The sequence below is a fragment of the Hemicordylus capensis genome, chromosome 3, assembly GCF_027244095.1.
Source record: "Hemicordylus capensis ecotype Gifberg chromosome 3, rHemCap1.1.pri, whole genome shotgun sequence".
Lineage (NCBI taxonomy): Eukaryota > Metazoa > Chordata > Lepidosauria > Squamata > Cordylidae > Hemicordylus > Hemicordylus capensis.
This window is the reverse complement of record NC_069659.1, coordinates 38,888,754-38,905,169: the sequence shown is the minus strand read 5'-3', so window position 1 is coordinate 38,905,169 and position 16,416 is coordinate 38,888,754. Positions and strand designations below refer to the sequence as shown.

At 44.3% G+C, this 16,416-nt stretch overlaps 1 protein-coding gene across 13 annotated transcripts in view; it reads right to left on the bottom strand.

Moving 5' to 3' along the window:
* PAN3 (poly(A) specific ribonuclease subunit PAN3) overlaps nt 1–16,416 on the bottom strand; it is a 111,540-nt gene that overhangs the window by 26,619 nt on the left and 68,505 nt on the right. For 11 of the 13 annotated variants that reach the window (XR_008318811.1, XM_053305715.1, XM_053305717.1 and 8 more), the window contains 3 exons: nt 10,833–11,080; nt 1,762–1,866; nt 506–563 (listed from right to left, as the gene is read on the bottom strand). Coding sequence is in view for 12 of the 13 variants with exons in the window: in XM_053305715.1 (XP_053161690.1) it covers nt 506–563; nt 1,762–1,866; nt 10,833–11,080 (411 nt within the window). In the remaining variant the exon portion in view is untranslated. The remainder of the gene's footprint in view (nt 1–505; nt 564–1,761; nt 1,867–10,832; nt 11,081–16,416) is intronic. The other 2 variants (XM_053305713.1, XM_053305708.1) reach the window with 1 other exon arrangement.

Below are 16,416 nucleotides of genomic sequence, written 5' to 3'. Positions count from 1 at the left end.
GGGAGTCCCAGGTGCCCCCTGGTCTCAAAACCTCTCTGTATGGCGATTCCTTAAGAAACTTTACAAGTAGCTAAAATGTGAGTGTTGGCTGCTGAAGAAAGGAGTCGTGCAGGAGTACTGAAAATGGAATGCTTAAAGCTAACTACACTGCTAGCTCAACACCAGGCACCCAGTAGACAGCAAAATCAAGCGTTTGAAAAAGAAACCAAAAATGTTTGGGTTGTGTGGTACTAAAGAAAAAGTAAAAAGATAGAAAGGGAAAGCAAATAGAAAAAGAAGACTTCTGTAATTTATATAGAGGGGAAACTCAATATTAAGTATGCAACTGCTACACAGATACAGCTTGATAATGTGAAATAAGGCATCTAGAATAGTTTTGCTTTAAATAAGCCTATATTTATTTTTATTATATATGAATAATTAATAGAGTTACAACACTGAGAGTGCAAGGAAAATAAACTTAGCTTAGAAATGCAATTATGAAGTAGGGTGTTTAGTTACTTACTAGGCATATCTGCTTGATCTATCTGAGTCATCGTAATTAAGTGTCTGCGGATCAGCTCCTACAGAAACAGATTTTGGAGTCTTACAGAGCAAGTCACACAATTTTAGTTTGATTTCTTCATAAGGCTGCTTAGGCAAGTCACAGAACAGTCTAGAAAAAGGTCCTTTTCAGGTCTATCGGGTCCAAACTCTTCATAGAAACAAATCCTGCCAAGCTTGCTTTGTGTCCAAGGACTATACACCCTTGAGTATTCTGGAAACCACCTTATGGCCTTATAATAGTCAGTCAATCCTCCTACCTGAGGGGCTGTATCCACCTAACTAGCCCAATCGAATGTTTGCATCCTTTTAAAGAGACCTCCAAAGAAAATTCCACCACATCTTGAGGAACCTATTGCAAAGCTCCACCTCTCTTCCAATTAGAAGGGTCTTTCTCAGGTCCAGCCTAAACCATTTTTAGCTGCAGTTGGGCCCACTATTTTTTGCTCTGCCTTCAGACTGATAATTGATCCCTAACTCCTCACAGGAAACCACATTATCTGAATGCGCCCCTGCCCTTACTCTCTAAATGCTAGATTTTAACCTCTCCTTCAGTATTCTATTATATTTGCTAGACATTTAATAATCCATGTTGTTCTTTATATTCTTTACAACTTCCTGATAACTCTGTTCAGGTATTGTTGTACCCAGGATGTGGGGAGAACTTTCCCTGGGCATAACGTTTGTCTCTGCAGACCAATGCTACACTCTGGGAGGGCCAGAGGTGTGGCTCTACAGTACACCAGCATGCTCCTGTTCCATCTGTACCAGGCTACGATCATGCCTGAATCAGGTTAGTGTCTATCTTGATATGTACTGAACATGTACTCCAAAGTCCTCACTACAGTACAGTGGAGAACTCCTCCCATGTCTCCCCGAAACTGCTTGACTAATGCATCCCAGGATAGGACTTGCTTTTCTTGCAGTGATGCAACACTGTCAAGACATATTCAGCATGTTTTCAGTGAGGACCTTTTCCACACTGCTACTTTGCTAGACACATCCCTTGGGGCTTCTACCATTTAAATTTCAACACACCTATTTATCTATTAACTTGCGTCTTGTCCAGTGGTTTTTTTTTGTTTTTTTTAAAGTGTATTGCCATTTGTATGATTTGGTGTTGTACCCAACGTTGTACCCTCTTTAAACAGCAGAGTAGTATACAAATCTCACAAATAAAAACTGCAATTATTTTAGGATTATATGAAACACACTTACCTGTCTGAGTTCATCTGCCATGAAGAAGGAAGGTGCATTTGCTTTTGGCTGCATGTAAGCAACGTGAGGTGCAGTTGGAGGATAAATGTGATAATTTGGAAATACCTTTTGAAAATAAAGTTAGAAAGACTGCTTTTAGAATGTGAAATGTCTAGAGTACTCAACTCTTAAAAGTTCTTTGAACTTTTGCACTCTCTGGCATTCTGAGGTGCGAGCGAGTGCCGGTTAAAACAGGCAGGGGAGCGCATTCCCCTTCAGTTCCTGATTCAGCCGCTGCGTTGAGACAGACATTAGGTTATAAAGAACACCGTAGATGCACGCTAGCAGTGGGGACGGTTGGATGGGTGTTGTGAGTGAACATGGATCACCAGAGAGATAACCTGTTACAGGGCAGGCAACCAGTTTATCTCTGAAGTGATTCATGTTCCCTCACAACTGGGTGAATGACTAGCTCCAGAGACGGGAGGTGGGTACTAGTGTGCCAGAGCACTTTCTTGAGAACCGCCAGACCAAAGTTAGCCTAAGCAGCAGAGCAGAGATCTACAGCGTAGTGCCTTACAAAAGGTAAGTCTGAGGACCATGTGGCAGCCTTGCAGCTGTCGGCCATGCTGGTTTCCTGACATGTGGGCAGCAGCTGGCCCTGGCAGAGTTAGCTTGAATTCTGGCTGGAGGCTGGACTCCTTGTCTGTAGCAGGAAAAGATCAGTTCAAGCAGGCTTCCCTCTAAGGTACGCTCATACCAACCCCTGGGCCCCCGCACAGCCGTTGCTAGTGGGCACACAGTCTCTGCTGCGCCTGCCACTGACACACAACTACCTGGCACCCCAGTTCCCTGGCCAGGAAGGGAAGCCGTTAGGGCAGAAAGTTCACTGACCCATCATGCAGATATGATGGCTACAAGGAAAGCAGTTTTGAGTGAGAGATGATTCAGAAAGGAAGAAAACAGTTTAACAGAAGGGCGATTCAGTGAGGGATAAGAGCATAAGGGAGAGGCTCCATGGTTCAAAAGATTCTCTTTCAAGAAGTTATAGGTTATTTCCCTTAAGGAAGTGCTTAGGATACGGGTGGATGAAGACTGATCTGCCATCCCAGCCCAGGTGACGTGCAGAAATAGCTGCCAAATGTACCTTTATAGAAGTGTTTGAGAGACCCTTCCTTTTAAGGGAGGTAAGGTACAAAAGGATTTGGTGAACAGAGGCTGAGAATGGGTCAAAGTCATTTGAGGTGGTGTGTGTGGGGGGCATGGGTTGCTGCTAAGCAAGATGGCTGCCTAAGCTGAAAGCTCTGGATATCATCAGGCTTATCTTCTAAAAACTAGTGCTAAATATGACAAAATATTCTCTAAGTATACAAAATATGTGGGAATTAGCTTTGGTCACTCACTAAAGTGAGTCTTAAATCATATTTTTCTTTGCAAAATCCACTGAGCTCTTCAGAGGCCTCAGAGTGAGAAGACTGTTGCAATATGACCCGGGGCCCTGGAAAGAACCCCAAAAGCACCAAAATGGCTAAGAGCAGTTCTGCAGAGAGCAAGCTAACTACTCTGATTAGGCAATTAAGACATGATTTATCAAAAAAATTGGGCTGCTGTGCTCCAGCCCATTGAAACTAAACTCAATCAACTGTCAGAGAAGCTGGCAGATATAGTGAGGACAGCTAACTCAGTAATGAATTTAAGCTTGAAGCACTCACTGGCATAACCAGAGAATGCCACATTAAACTGGAAAACCTGCAGGACAGGAATCGCCGGATGAATATTCGAATTGGGGACCTGGAGGAATCTGCTGAAGGGGAATATAAGGAAAATTTCTTAGTCATATGGCTGAATGAAGTTTGCCCCTCTCTGAGCGACTTGAAAGAGCTTAAAAACCCTTCACAGTCAAGGGACATAATAATCTGTTTCACAAGATCTACTCAAAGAAAAAAATCTTAGAGCATTAAGCACCTTGCATCCACTGGAATGTAAAGGCAATAAAATCCAAATATTTCAAGACCTGTGTCCAGAGGCTCTCCATAGGTGCAAATTGCTCAAGCCGTTTACAGAGCAGCTCAGAAAAAGCTGGAACTAACTTGAGATGGGGCTTCCCACTTAAGCTCATGGTAACACATAATGGAAGGACCTTTGTGGCAACAAGAGAGCAAGTGAATGAAATATTTGAAACTCTAGACATTGTGATCTCACAACTGATGGGTGTTAAAGAAGGAGAAACAAAGTGGGGGAAAGCCCCATCCCTGGAATGGCAACACAAGCATGCAAACCCACAAGCATGCAAACCCATAAACCAGACCCATAAAGAGACAACTTACTAAAATACTTTCCACCAAGTTATCTACTTCTGGGGGATGAAGACTAGTCTTTATTCATGATTGTTCCTCCCACCACACTACTTGTTTAACAGAAGCCATACATGGCTCATTTCACCTTGGCCATACGATGATCCAAGTAATGACACTTTATCTCCGAAGGTACATGGCTTTGCCCTGTTTCCAAACCTGCCCCAGGCCGAATAGACCTGTTTGGTCTGATTGTGTGAAGCTCAGTTTGAGAGCTTTACTCCTGTGGGTGGTTTTGTTCAGTTCCAAATATGTGTTATCTGTTATATGCCAAAAACTGTATTGTAATGCCAGTATAAGTAGAGTATCTAAAGTTAGTCCAACTGCTAACAATGGCAGTTCTGTTATCATAATACATATATGGGACTCTGAATAAACTTAAAATAGTAAATAGATTAAAGTGCGCAGTTAAAAGAGCCCGGGTTGAAGCAGTGTTGGGGGAAAAAGAACATCCTGATCTGATCTTTCTACAAGAAACGCACCAGAGTATATCTGGTTGCAGAGTCCTAAAATATGCTGGGTTTGGAGAACAATTCTCTGCAGCTGGCTCATCTAAGTCACGAGGGGTTGCTGTGATAGCAGCAAAAAAAAAAGTCATTTTATGGTTCAGGATGTACTCAGTGACCCATGGGGCAGATATGACCTGGAAAGGGGCAATTTAGGGGGGTTTCTATTGTCCTAACAAACAACAGTAGCCATTTCTCATGGACTTGTTAAACAAATTGGAAGGATTTAAAGATGGGTCAGTGATTATTGGAGGGATCTTGTTCTAGAACCTAAACTAGATAGAAATGCATGCTCAAACCTCTTAAACAAAATATGTGCCTCTTTAAAGGAGACAATTAAGAAGCATAACATTTGATGTTTGTAGAGAGCACAACACAGAGATCAGAAACTACTCCTTTTATTCTAAAAGATACAAAATTGTATTCTAGAATAGATCTTTTACTTTCTTCAGCTGAAATAGTACCTAAATTCCAGGGCATTGAAATAGGTGTTATCTCTGTTGCTAACCATGCCCTTATTTTAGCTTCACTAACTAAGAGAAGCCACCTAATGACTTGACTCGCAAGACAGGTTGCAGGTTCGACTCTCCGCTGGTATAAACACCTGTATTGGGCAGCAGTGATACAGGAAAGATGCTGAAAGGCATCATCTCATGGGAGATGGCAAAGGTAAACCCCTCCTTTATTCTACCAAAGAACCACAGGGTTCTGTGGTTGCCAGGAGTCAACACTGACTTGATGGCACACTTTACCTTTACCTGACTCTAAGAGATGCTGAGCCATGTTCTCCAATTTGGCGTCTTGGACCCAACCTGCTTCTTAATGGTGCGGCAGTTAAGCTCAAGCCTCTTGAAAAAGCAATGAGCGGAAGCTAAGCAGATTTTGTTAAAAGAGATAGAGGAATTAGAAAAAGCTCATAAAATTACAGGGAATCAGAAAATCTACAGGAAAGTGTGGGAAGAGGGCAGAATTATATGCATCAGATGAAATACAAACAACCCTACCATATTTAAATCAATGTTATGAATTTGGCAGTAAAAGCTCTAAGCTTTTAGCCAATGCCTGGGGGCGGGGGGAGGGAAGACAACGGAATTTTATATTCCAAATAATAAATTCACATCGAGAAACCTTTAAGCATACTAAAGATATTAATGCAGCATTCACTAAAAATTTTTTTAAAAAAGAATTATATACTTCTAATCCAAACTTGAACCACATTGAAGCCTTATTAAGAAAAATAACCATGAAAACACTTACTAATGAACGTAATTGATCTCTTAATATGTCAATCTCAGAAGCAGAAATCAAAGCTGCAATAGCTAAGCTAAAAAGACAAGGCATCTGGGACAGATGGCTTTGGGGGTATTTTTTACAGACCCACATCTGCCCACATAAGGGAGGCAACATTAAAGGATGTACATAGATTGCATCTTACTCCAATCAAGATGCACTATATCACCAAAATGTCTTCCCCAGTTTGTTGGTGGGTTTGTAAAAACAGAGGTACTCTCCTTCATTTATGGTGGGGCTGCCCATACGTAAAAGGCTATCAGCAACAAATCTTTCATATAATTTCTGAAGCAGTCCAACTCGATCTTCAGTCTGATCCAGTGTTAGCACTTTTATCAATTTACAAAAATACTCACAAAGATATACCTTATAAAGATCTAATAACATTACGGCTAGCAGTAGCCGAGATAGAGGTAGCTAAACACTGGAAATCCTCTGGAAGATCGCATTATCCAAAAACTAACCCATCAAATCAGATTAGCTAGAGGAGCAACAAAACAAGACAAGTTTTTGGAAACATGGTTTCCATTTGTTGAATATGTCAGTAAGGGATGGTCAGTTTGTAACCCTTCATCCACTCAAATCAAATTTTGGAATGATGTTCAATTTGAATTTTGTTTTCAATTGTTTCCTATCAAGTTGTACCTGCATGCTCAGCAACCGACAATCTCTTCTTAACACTGGTGTATAACCTCAAATGACTCTTAATTTCTGGCTTATATTTGAGTTTTTATTGTTTGTTCTTTTCCATTGCTGCACACGTGCTGTATTTGTTGAATATATATATATATATATATATATATATATATATATATATATATATTTAAAGTAAAAAGTGTTTCTACTTACACATGTGATTTTTCCTGGTGGAAGCCTTTCTCTTTTCTAGAGGAATTTGATCTAGTAGTTGAGCCTCTACACTGTCAGGTTGAGAGTGCCTAGGGCATGATGGAGAAACTTCCCAGATTCTTGAGAAAGCAGAGCCTCTGTCTGTGATGCTGGCCCTTGGAAAAACTGAGCAGGATTGGGAACCAGGGTTGCCGAGGCCACCAAGGGGAGATCAGGGTGCAATGGGATTTCTCCTGGAGAATCTAGCCCATCACTTTGGAGAGTAGTGGGGAAGGGTGTTCTGTTTCCCTTCCAAGAAACCTGCAACGCATGCCCTAGAGACTTTCTGCCCATGCCTGCCCACAAGCAGAAGAGGCGACACTTAGCACTGGCCTGAGTGGCAAATAGGTCCACCTCTCATGTTCCCCAAAGATGAAACAAGTCCAGGAGAACTGACTCATTCAGTTCCCATTCATGGAAGGAAGGAAGAGCAAAGTCTCTGCTCAGAGAGTCCACAAGAGGGTTGTCCACTCTTTTCATGTGGAGAGCCATGGGGTGAATGCTGTTGACTAGGCACCATTCCCATAGCTGAAGAACCAGATTATTTAAAGACCTCGACACAGTGCTACCCCTTGGTGGTTTATGTAAGCAATGGCTGCCGTGTTGTTGTCCAGATGGATTTGGACCACTCGGCCAACCAACAATGGGAGAAAAGCCTTTAAGGCCAGGAAAAACTCCAGGAGCTCAAAGAAGTTTATGTGAAGCTCTTGTTGGCTCTTCCACAGCCCTTGGGGCTGTAGATTGCAGCAGTGGGCCCCCCAGCCCTGCAGGGAAACTTCCATTGTGATTGAGATCGAGCAGGAGTGTGGAAGGAAGGGAACCCCCAGGGGGTGAGAGAGAAGTTGGCATTGTCCACTACTGCAGAGAGTTGTAGGACATGCGAGAGTAATGTCAGCCATTTGGTCTGCTTGTTATGGATGGGGCAAATCACAGAGAGGAACCACAGCTGTAATGTGCGCATTTGCAGGTGAGTGTGGGCAACTGTGGAGGTGCACAAGGCCATCAGGCCTAACAGGTGTTGAACTGCGTGAGCTCTCTGCTTGGGAAAAGCCTGGAAATCTGAGGACTGTCCTCGGGCAGGTAAGCATGTTTGGAGCCCACAGTCAGGACAGCACCAATTTATAGCAGGCAACACTGAGGCATAAGGTTGGACTTTTTAAGGTTCACTGTCAGGCCTAGATCTGCCAGGAAAGACAGTGTAAATTGGACATCAGAATGGAGGGAAGCCTCCTCTTTTCAAGTGAAAAGCCAATCATCCAAGGTAAATAGAGATACCTTGAGTGCCTAAATAGGCAATCACTGTGCTCATACACTTGGTAAAAACATAGGGAACAGTGGAAAGGCCAAAAGGGTAAGACCTTTACTGACAGGATAAAGACCTGTACTGATAGGGCTATGAACTCAGGCAAAAAACATAGAAACTGGTGATGATGTGGACGAATAGCTATGTGAAAGTAAGTGTCCTTCAGGTCGAGAGTCACAAACCACTCCTCCTCTGACAAGAGAGGGAGAATGGTTTGCAAGGAGATAATCTGGAATTTGCTTATATGAACACATTAATTAAGATTCTTCAAAATAGATTCCTCAAGATAGGGTGAAGCCTCCCCCCCACCCCCACCCCCACCCCCCACCATCATGCTTTGGGTCTTGAAAGTACCTGGAGTAGAATCTTCCATGCATAGCCTCAGGAGAAACAGGTTCAATGGCACCTTTTTGCAATACAACAATCACCTCCTCCTACAAGGTAGGAGTTAAGTGGCTGTATTTTATGCCCGCATACAAGGGGAGAGACTCAAATTCAATGGCATAGCGGGAGGTGACTATGCTCAATGCCCAGGCATCAGATGTAATTAGATACCAGGAGGTGAGGTAAGGTGCTAGGAGGGTGGAATGAAGGTGGGGAGCATCAAGTACTTCCAGGTCAGGACAATTAAAAAGGCTCCTTTTGCTGGTCCTGTTTGGGTTTTTGTGGTTGGCATTGATGCTGCTGGCAAGGGCACTTTGGGTAGAACTTGGAAGTATGCCAGAAATCTCTGTGGTCCTGTAGTCAATTCTGGAAGAATTGTTTGGAGGAGGAAGAAAACTGTTGCGCAAATGGCACAAACGATTTGGCAGTGTAGCAAGACTTTTTAAGTTGCTCTATGGTCTCATCTGTGTCCTTGAAGAACAAGTCTTCTCCACTGAAGGGTAGATTTTCAATCTTCTCCTTCATGTTGGTTTTCAGTGATGTGGAACAGAGCCAGGCATAACACCTAAGAGAAAATGAAGCAGCCAGCACCTTCGATTCTGTTTCATTTAGGTGCTCTGCAGTGCTAAGGTGCTGTTGAGTCAAGTCAGCTGATTCTGAAAGTACAGTCATGAACTTAAGTGTGGAAGGAGTCAGGCAGCTCAGATGCTTCCTCCTTGAGTCTTCCCATACAGAATGATGGTACTTGGCCATGAAGGCCATGTAGTTCGCAATCTTAAGTGACAGGCAGGAAGCAAGAGTAGAACCTCCTACCCATCACGTCAAAATTCTCTGTCAAGTGGAGCAGAGTGTTTCCTTGCAGACTTTGACTGAAGAACATAATCCACTACCAGCGAATTGGGATGCTTAAAAAGGAAGGGGCAAGAAGATTCCTGAACCCTATAAAGGCTTGTTAGAATTGTTTAGAGGTTGCAGTTGATGTCACAGGGCATCCAATGCAGATTTTGACAAGCCTACCAGGACCGGTAGCATAGGCAAAACAGTTGGGTGCCCAACAGATGTAGTAGCCACAAAGTCACATTGTGGGTCCTTCACTTCAGTAGCTGGCAGTGGAACTTCAAGGCCTAGAGCCTTGGCCATTTCTGCCACCTGGACACAAGATTTAGTCTCTTCCAAGGGAGAGCTAGAGAGATTAGTGGCCACCTGATCGTCAGGAGATGTCCCCAATGAATCCTCAGTCATGTTGGATTCCCCTCCTAAAGAATCAGAGGAGTCATCTGCAGGAAGTAGTTCAGAGACAGGCTGTACAGGAGGCACAGGATGAGATGGAGTCTCCAGGGGTAGAACTGGTTCATGAGGTTGGTTCACTGGAGCCAAGATTCTGCCAGGGGCAGCAGGCATAGCTGGGCGCTTAAAAGGTATCAGCCAACAGAGTCTCATTAGGTTTAAGCATGCCAGGCTCAGACAACAGGCCCATCAGTCTTCCACCAATGGATCATCAAAATTGTAGGGGACACCAGGAGAAGCAAAAAGTGATCGGCTCTTGTAATGGTCATACGTAGGTGAGCTGGATCAAAGGCTCCAGGAGAGCTGAGATAGTTGAGAGGGCGTGAAGGCATATGTGGAGCCGAATAGTGGCAGCGCTCCTTCCACAAGAGTCCAGGAGAGCATCTTGGTCAATGACACAGAGGTGAGGCTGATGGGGTTTTAGGCACTGCAAGTATAGTGCCCGCATCCTCATCTTCCAGGCCTTCAGTTACAGCAAAGCCTTTAAATGTCGAGATCAAAGGAATGGTATTGGTGGAATCTAGCAGGGACTCCAATCAACGTCACTTGGTGTCAGAGCCTGAACCACCGCCTCTAGGTGAATGATGAGGTGTTGAAGATGGAGAGATTACAATCAGTGACGGAAGCTGCAAAGGCACCAGTGACATGTGCCTCACCGAAGGCTGGACCACTTCCAACGATGAAAACAAAGCAGTTGCTAGAGTTACAGATGAAAATCCAAATGATAGAACAATTTTCCTCATAGGAACTAATAAAGAAGCAGAGCAGGAAACCTTCACATTGCAGCAAGTGCAGCGGATGAGAAGGAACTGAAGGGAAATGCACTCTCCCGCCTATTTTAACCAGCGCTCCCTTGCGCCTCAGAATGCCGGAGAACGCATGTTGGAACTATATATTCCTCTGTGGAACTACTGCACAGGCGCAGAAGACTCAGCTGTGAGGGAACATGGATCACCTTAGAGGACCCATGTTACAATACTAACATTGTAATTTTTTTTTAAAAGCACAGTATTTCACCTTACTAAATACTAATATCTATGGACACAACAAATATCCCTGTAAACAAAGCTGAAATCTTACCATTCCTGTTAGAGGTGCTGGAGTTGTGTCCGTATAGAAATAGGTCGTGCCACCCACAGTTTCCTTCTGAATCACCTGGCCTGTAGCTGGGGGCTGAGAGACAGCATTACTAACTGGTGTAGAGGCACTATTAGGCACCATATAATTTGCAGGGTTTGGTGTATGACTTCTTCGTCTAGGAGCAGGAGATGTGTGAGGAGTAATTTTAGGGGAATGAAGAGGAGAAGATCCTGCCGACAGCGACATTCCTTATGAAAAAAAGCAAAAACCAGATTTCTAGATAAAACAGGTCTTTGTTCTCAAAATAAACTCCAAGGTTTGAAGAACAATTCTCTTCAGGAAAACAATCAGATTTTGGATGGTTCACTAAAAATGGATGAGCCAATGTCCAGAAATGTCAATTATCTATGTCTACAGATAAGGTTCATCAGATGGTTAGTCGGAAATCTTTTAACATGCACTCTGTGAGGCTCTACACATGACCTGTGTGTAGAGCCTGGAAGGGTTCTGCAGGGAGAGTGGGCTTAGTCCGCTCTCCCTACAGACGAGCAGCCACTCGTTGCTGGGCGGCCAGATTGGCCGCCCACACGACTACCAGCTCCGTCACGGAGCCAGTGGGGGTTGCAGGGATCGGGGGCCACCTGGCCACCGGAAGTCCCAGGATGCCCCCCGTGAGTGCACGGGGCAACCTGGGGAGACCCCCGACATCATGAGGCTCATTTCAACCTCCCAGCAGGGGGTCACCTCACGAATCTTTGCATCGCAGAGCTGCACTGTGGCGACTCATGATCAGGAAAACAGGGTTAGCGGAGCACTCACTCCGCTAACCCTTTAAGGGGAGGGCTTCTTTGGTGAGCTAGCCACCAGAGAACCACCAGGCTTGCCCGTGAGCCCGGTGGTTCTCACGATGGGAGAAAACCATTCTGGGCCCCTTTAGTCGGTTTTCTCCCATCGTGAGAATATCCTCCCTACCTCTTTGTCAGTTTTCACATCTGGGTATTTTACTTTACTAAATCAGTAGCAGCAAACATTTATAAATATCTCTGAGAAATTTGATGTACGACTTAATCTAATTGTGCTTTAGCTACCTTACTGTGGTCTTCCAGAAAATCATAGGAACCATAGGGAGCTGCCCTATACCGAGTCAAACCATTGTTCTATTTAGCTCAGCATTGCCTTTATACTGACTGTCAGAGGCAATCTCCAAAGTTTCAAGCTGGAGTATTTCCCAGCCCTACTGGAGATGCTCAGTCTGACACTGAGCTATGGTCTTGAATAGTTCAAGAAGAGTGCCACTCTTCTTTAAACTGAGATTTCCTTCAAATTACAGTTGTAGTTTCTGCAAACCAACATATCTGATGTATATGGTGTATTGCGCTAAAAACAACTATTTGTATTAAATCAGTTCTCTGCAATAAGGGCTTGGGTGCATACGTTTGCTACAAGTTCTGCATAAGATTACAATATTGCTCTTTAGGTCATTTAAAAGTTGTTACCACATCACTGGATGATGGTGTGTGTGTGTTCAGTTCTCTGTATATAATCTCTTCACAGTTAAAACAATACACCACATACACCAAATATTCTGAATCTGAAGGAATTTGAAGGAAATCTCAGTTTAAAGAAGAGTGGTACTCTTCTTGAGCTTTAAAGTAACTTTTAATTCGAAACTTGTTTTTTAAAAAATTGTAATTTTAAATGTTTTAGCCAGGTCTTTTAACTTATTTAACTTAACTTGTTTGATTTTATTAGCCTTTTATTTTACATTGTATCTATTTTATTAATGTTGTGAACTGCCCTGAGCAGTAGTGCATTTGAGGGGCGGTATATAAATATTTTAAATAAATAAATAAACATATCCAGGTGATGAACTAACCACACTAAGGTGACTCAGTTGATCGTGGCAAGTATTGCCTGAGTTTCAGCCAAGACTTGAAATGAGTACATTTAGCATGCCTTGTTGCTACTGAATGTAAATTTTGTGAAGACTGTGTATCAAGGCAGAATCCATTTATATTGAACATGTTCCTGTACTTTTACTTTGCTGTGACCTAATGTTAGAATACTAAAAGCATCTATGTGATTGGTGTAGTCACACAAAACTAAGACAACTTTGTCTACAAGTTGATTACTTAGTGCTGTAACATTAACAGCGTATAGCCAATTGATGTTTCTCTTTACTATAAAGTTACAATGTTTAATGAAATTTTTTTAAATGTTAAATAAAACTACTGTAGTTTCTTTCCATAATGGCTAGCATCAGAACACCATGTATAGTATTTATGAAAGCTGTTCAATTCTCCCTTCCTGCAGTAGCCTCTGCGACCCCTCACTACAAATAATACCCCATGAAGCACAAGCGGTTGCCACCAAAAGGGAAAAGGTGAGAGGCCATAGAGCTCAGCAGATAAGCACAAGCTTTGCATGCACAAAACCTTAGGTTAAATACCAGTCATTGCCAATTAAAATGATCTGGAGAAAACTTCTATCGGAGATCTTAGAGAGATCTTAGAGAGCCACTGCCAAAGCAGACAGTACAGACCAACTGCCTGGCTTGACTTCATATTTTTCAGAAGAATCACTCATAATAAATACCTCAGGTGGAATCTTCTTTCCCAAGCCCCAATTATTTAGTATTGCCTGAAGATGGCTATAATCAGCTGAATAAACCTTCCCTGAGATTTGTCTGGAGAATAACTAATCTTGTGGTAACAAGCATGAATTGTCCCCTTTGCTAAGCAGGGTCCACCCTGGTTTGAATTTAACATAACATAAAAACATAACAGCAATGCTGGATCAGGCACAAGGCCCATCTAGTCCAGCATCGCATTTCACAGTGGTCCACCAGATGCCTCTGGGGAGCCCACAGGCAAGAGGCATGTGCATGCCCTCTCTCCTGCTGTTGCTCCCCAGAAACTGGTATTGAAAGACATTGTGCCTCTGAGGCTGGAGGTGGCCCACAGCCATCAGACTAGTAGCCATTGATAGACCTGTCCACCATGAATTTATCTAAGCTCCTCTGAAAGCCATCCAAGCCGGTGGCCATCACCACATCCCTTGGCAAAGAATTCCATAGATTAATTATGCACTGTGGGTAAAAGTACTTCTTGTCAGTCCTAAATTTCCCAACTTCCAGTTTCATGGGGTGATCCCTGGTACTAGTGTTGTGAAAAGGGGGGGGGGGTTTCTCGGTCCACCCTCTCCACTTCATGCATAATTTTATAGACCTTGATCATATCTCCCCTTAGTCACCTCTTTTCCAAGGTAAAGAGCTCCAGATGCTGTAGCCTAGCCTCATAAACTACAGGTTGCTTACCTGTAACTTTGGTTCTTCTAGTGGTCATCTGTCCTTTAACACAAATGGGCTATGCGCCTGCGCAGAGACCTTGTCGGAACCTAACAAGCTCAATTCTCCTGCTTTGGGCGGGAACCCCGCCCCCAGCCACTATATGCGGCGGCGCCACTCCTCATCCCCTCAGTCACGGAGTCCAGCTTCAGTAGACCCCACAGGGAGGACAGGAGGGCGTGTAAAAGGACAGATGACCACTAGAAGAACCAAAGTTACAGGTAAGCAACCTATAGTTCTTCGACATGGTTTCTGTCTTTTACACAAATGGGCGCATAACAAGCTAGCACCCAAGGAGGAGGGAAGAAATGGAAGCAATATGTAATCTGCCAGAAGAAATTATTTCAGAAACAAACAGATCAACTGAAAATGAATTGCAGGACACTCCTGCCGAATACAGCACCATTCCATGTTCTGTCATAAATCGCTTAATGACAGATAAACAAGTGGGGTGAAGCCCAAGTAGCTGCCTGGCAGATAGTGTCCAAGGGGACTGCATGATCAAAGGTAGCAGAGGCTGCCGCGGACCTGACTGAGTGTGCCTTAATGATCGCAGGCAATTGCTTATGAGCCAATTGATACAAGAGTTCAATTGTGGAGACTATCCACCTAGACATGGATTGGGCAGAAACTTGGAGGCCTTTACATGGCCCATCATATCACACAAACAGGGAAGGAGTTTTTCTCCACTCAGCACATCTCTAGACATAGAAGGACAATGCCCTTCGAACGTCTAAATGATGTAACCTACGCTCTGCATCAGAGGATGGGTTCTGGAAAAACACAGGCAAAGTGAGTGGCAAGGAACGATGAGACAGAGACCACAGAACTGGACATATGGCATGAGAACCTTGTCCTTGTGAAATTAAAGGTATAGTGGATCAACCCTCAGGACCCGCAATTCACTCACCCTCCTAGCGGAGGTGATGGCCACCAGAAAGGTAACCTTCCAGGTAAGAAGATGGGGTTTCATTGAGGCCAACGCCTCAAAGGGAGGCCATAGCAAGCCAGCCAAAACCACAGACAGGTCCCAAGCCGGTGGGATATAACAGGGTCATCTGGAAAAACATGGGACAAACCTTTCAGGAAACTCTTTAACTAATGGGTCCTTAAACCAGGAAATCTTGGTTGTAGGGGAATGTGCCACAATGGCAGCCAAACAGACCCTAAAGGATGAGAGTTTTAGACTAGACTCTTTAAGGGCTGGGAGATATGTATAAACATTTTGTACAGAGGGGTTACATGCATCAAACTCATGCAGAGAAGCAAAGGAGTAGAAGCGAGTCCACTTATGGCCATATGATTTTCGTGTGGACTGCTTCCTGGCTACCAGCAATGTCTCTGAGCCTCAGTGGGAAGTCGGCAGGACTCTTCACATTGTCAGATGCTGGTGCCAAACATCCATGTGGAGCACCCACCCCTTCTCCTGGGGCAACAGGTTCGGTAGGGTGGGGAGGCACATCCAAGTCACCGCCAGCAGCCTCAGGGCCGGAAACCAAGGCCTCCTGGGCCACCATGGGGCTATCAAGATGGCCCTGGCCTGATCCACGCTTAATTTGTACAGCACCTTCAGAATCAGGGGAAACTAAGGAAACATGTACAGTAGCAGGCCCATCCAAGATAGGACGAAGGCATTGCCTAAAGAGCGCTCGCCTTCCCCTCCCCTGGAGCAATAGAGGGCACATCGAGCATCGGTGGTAATCACCCATCGCGACCAGGGAACCTGGAAAGGGGCTCCAACGTTCAGATGGCGAATCATGGACCACTATACTGCAGTCTCCCGTACCCACCAATGGGGTGTGTGCTCCAAACGGGCCGGGTAGCAAAGGGGATCGAATACGTCCAAGAATCACCTTTGAATGATGCACATCCGAAGGCGCGCTTGAGGGAGCACGTAAGTGGTGGCAGCCATATGCCCCAGCAGAGAGTATAGTCTGTGGGCCCCCGGCTAGAAAAACGGCAGCCAGGTTCCTTAGAGTACATATGCGGGCATCCGGGAGGAAAACCTTCTCCAAGGCCGTATCAAAAATCAGCCCTATGAATTGTATCCTGCTGGTCAGTTCCAGCTGAGATTTCTCAAAATTGATCTGGAAACCCAGACCCTGCAGGGTGTCCACGACTGTTTCAAGCACGTCCAGGACCACTCATCTGGTGCTTGCCAGGATGAGCCAATTGTCCAAATATGGCAGGATCTGCAACCCTGCAGGAAAGCCACCACTGGGGATAGAGAATATTCCT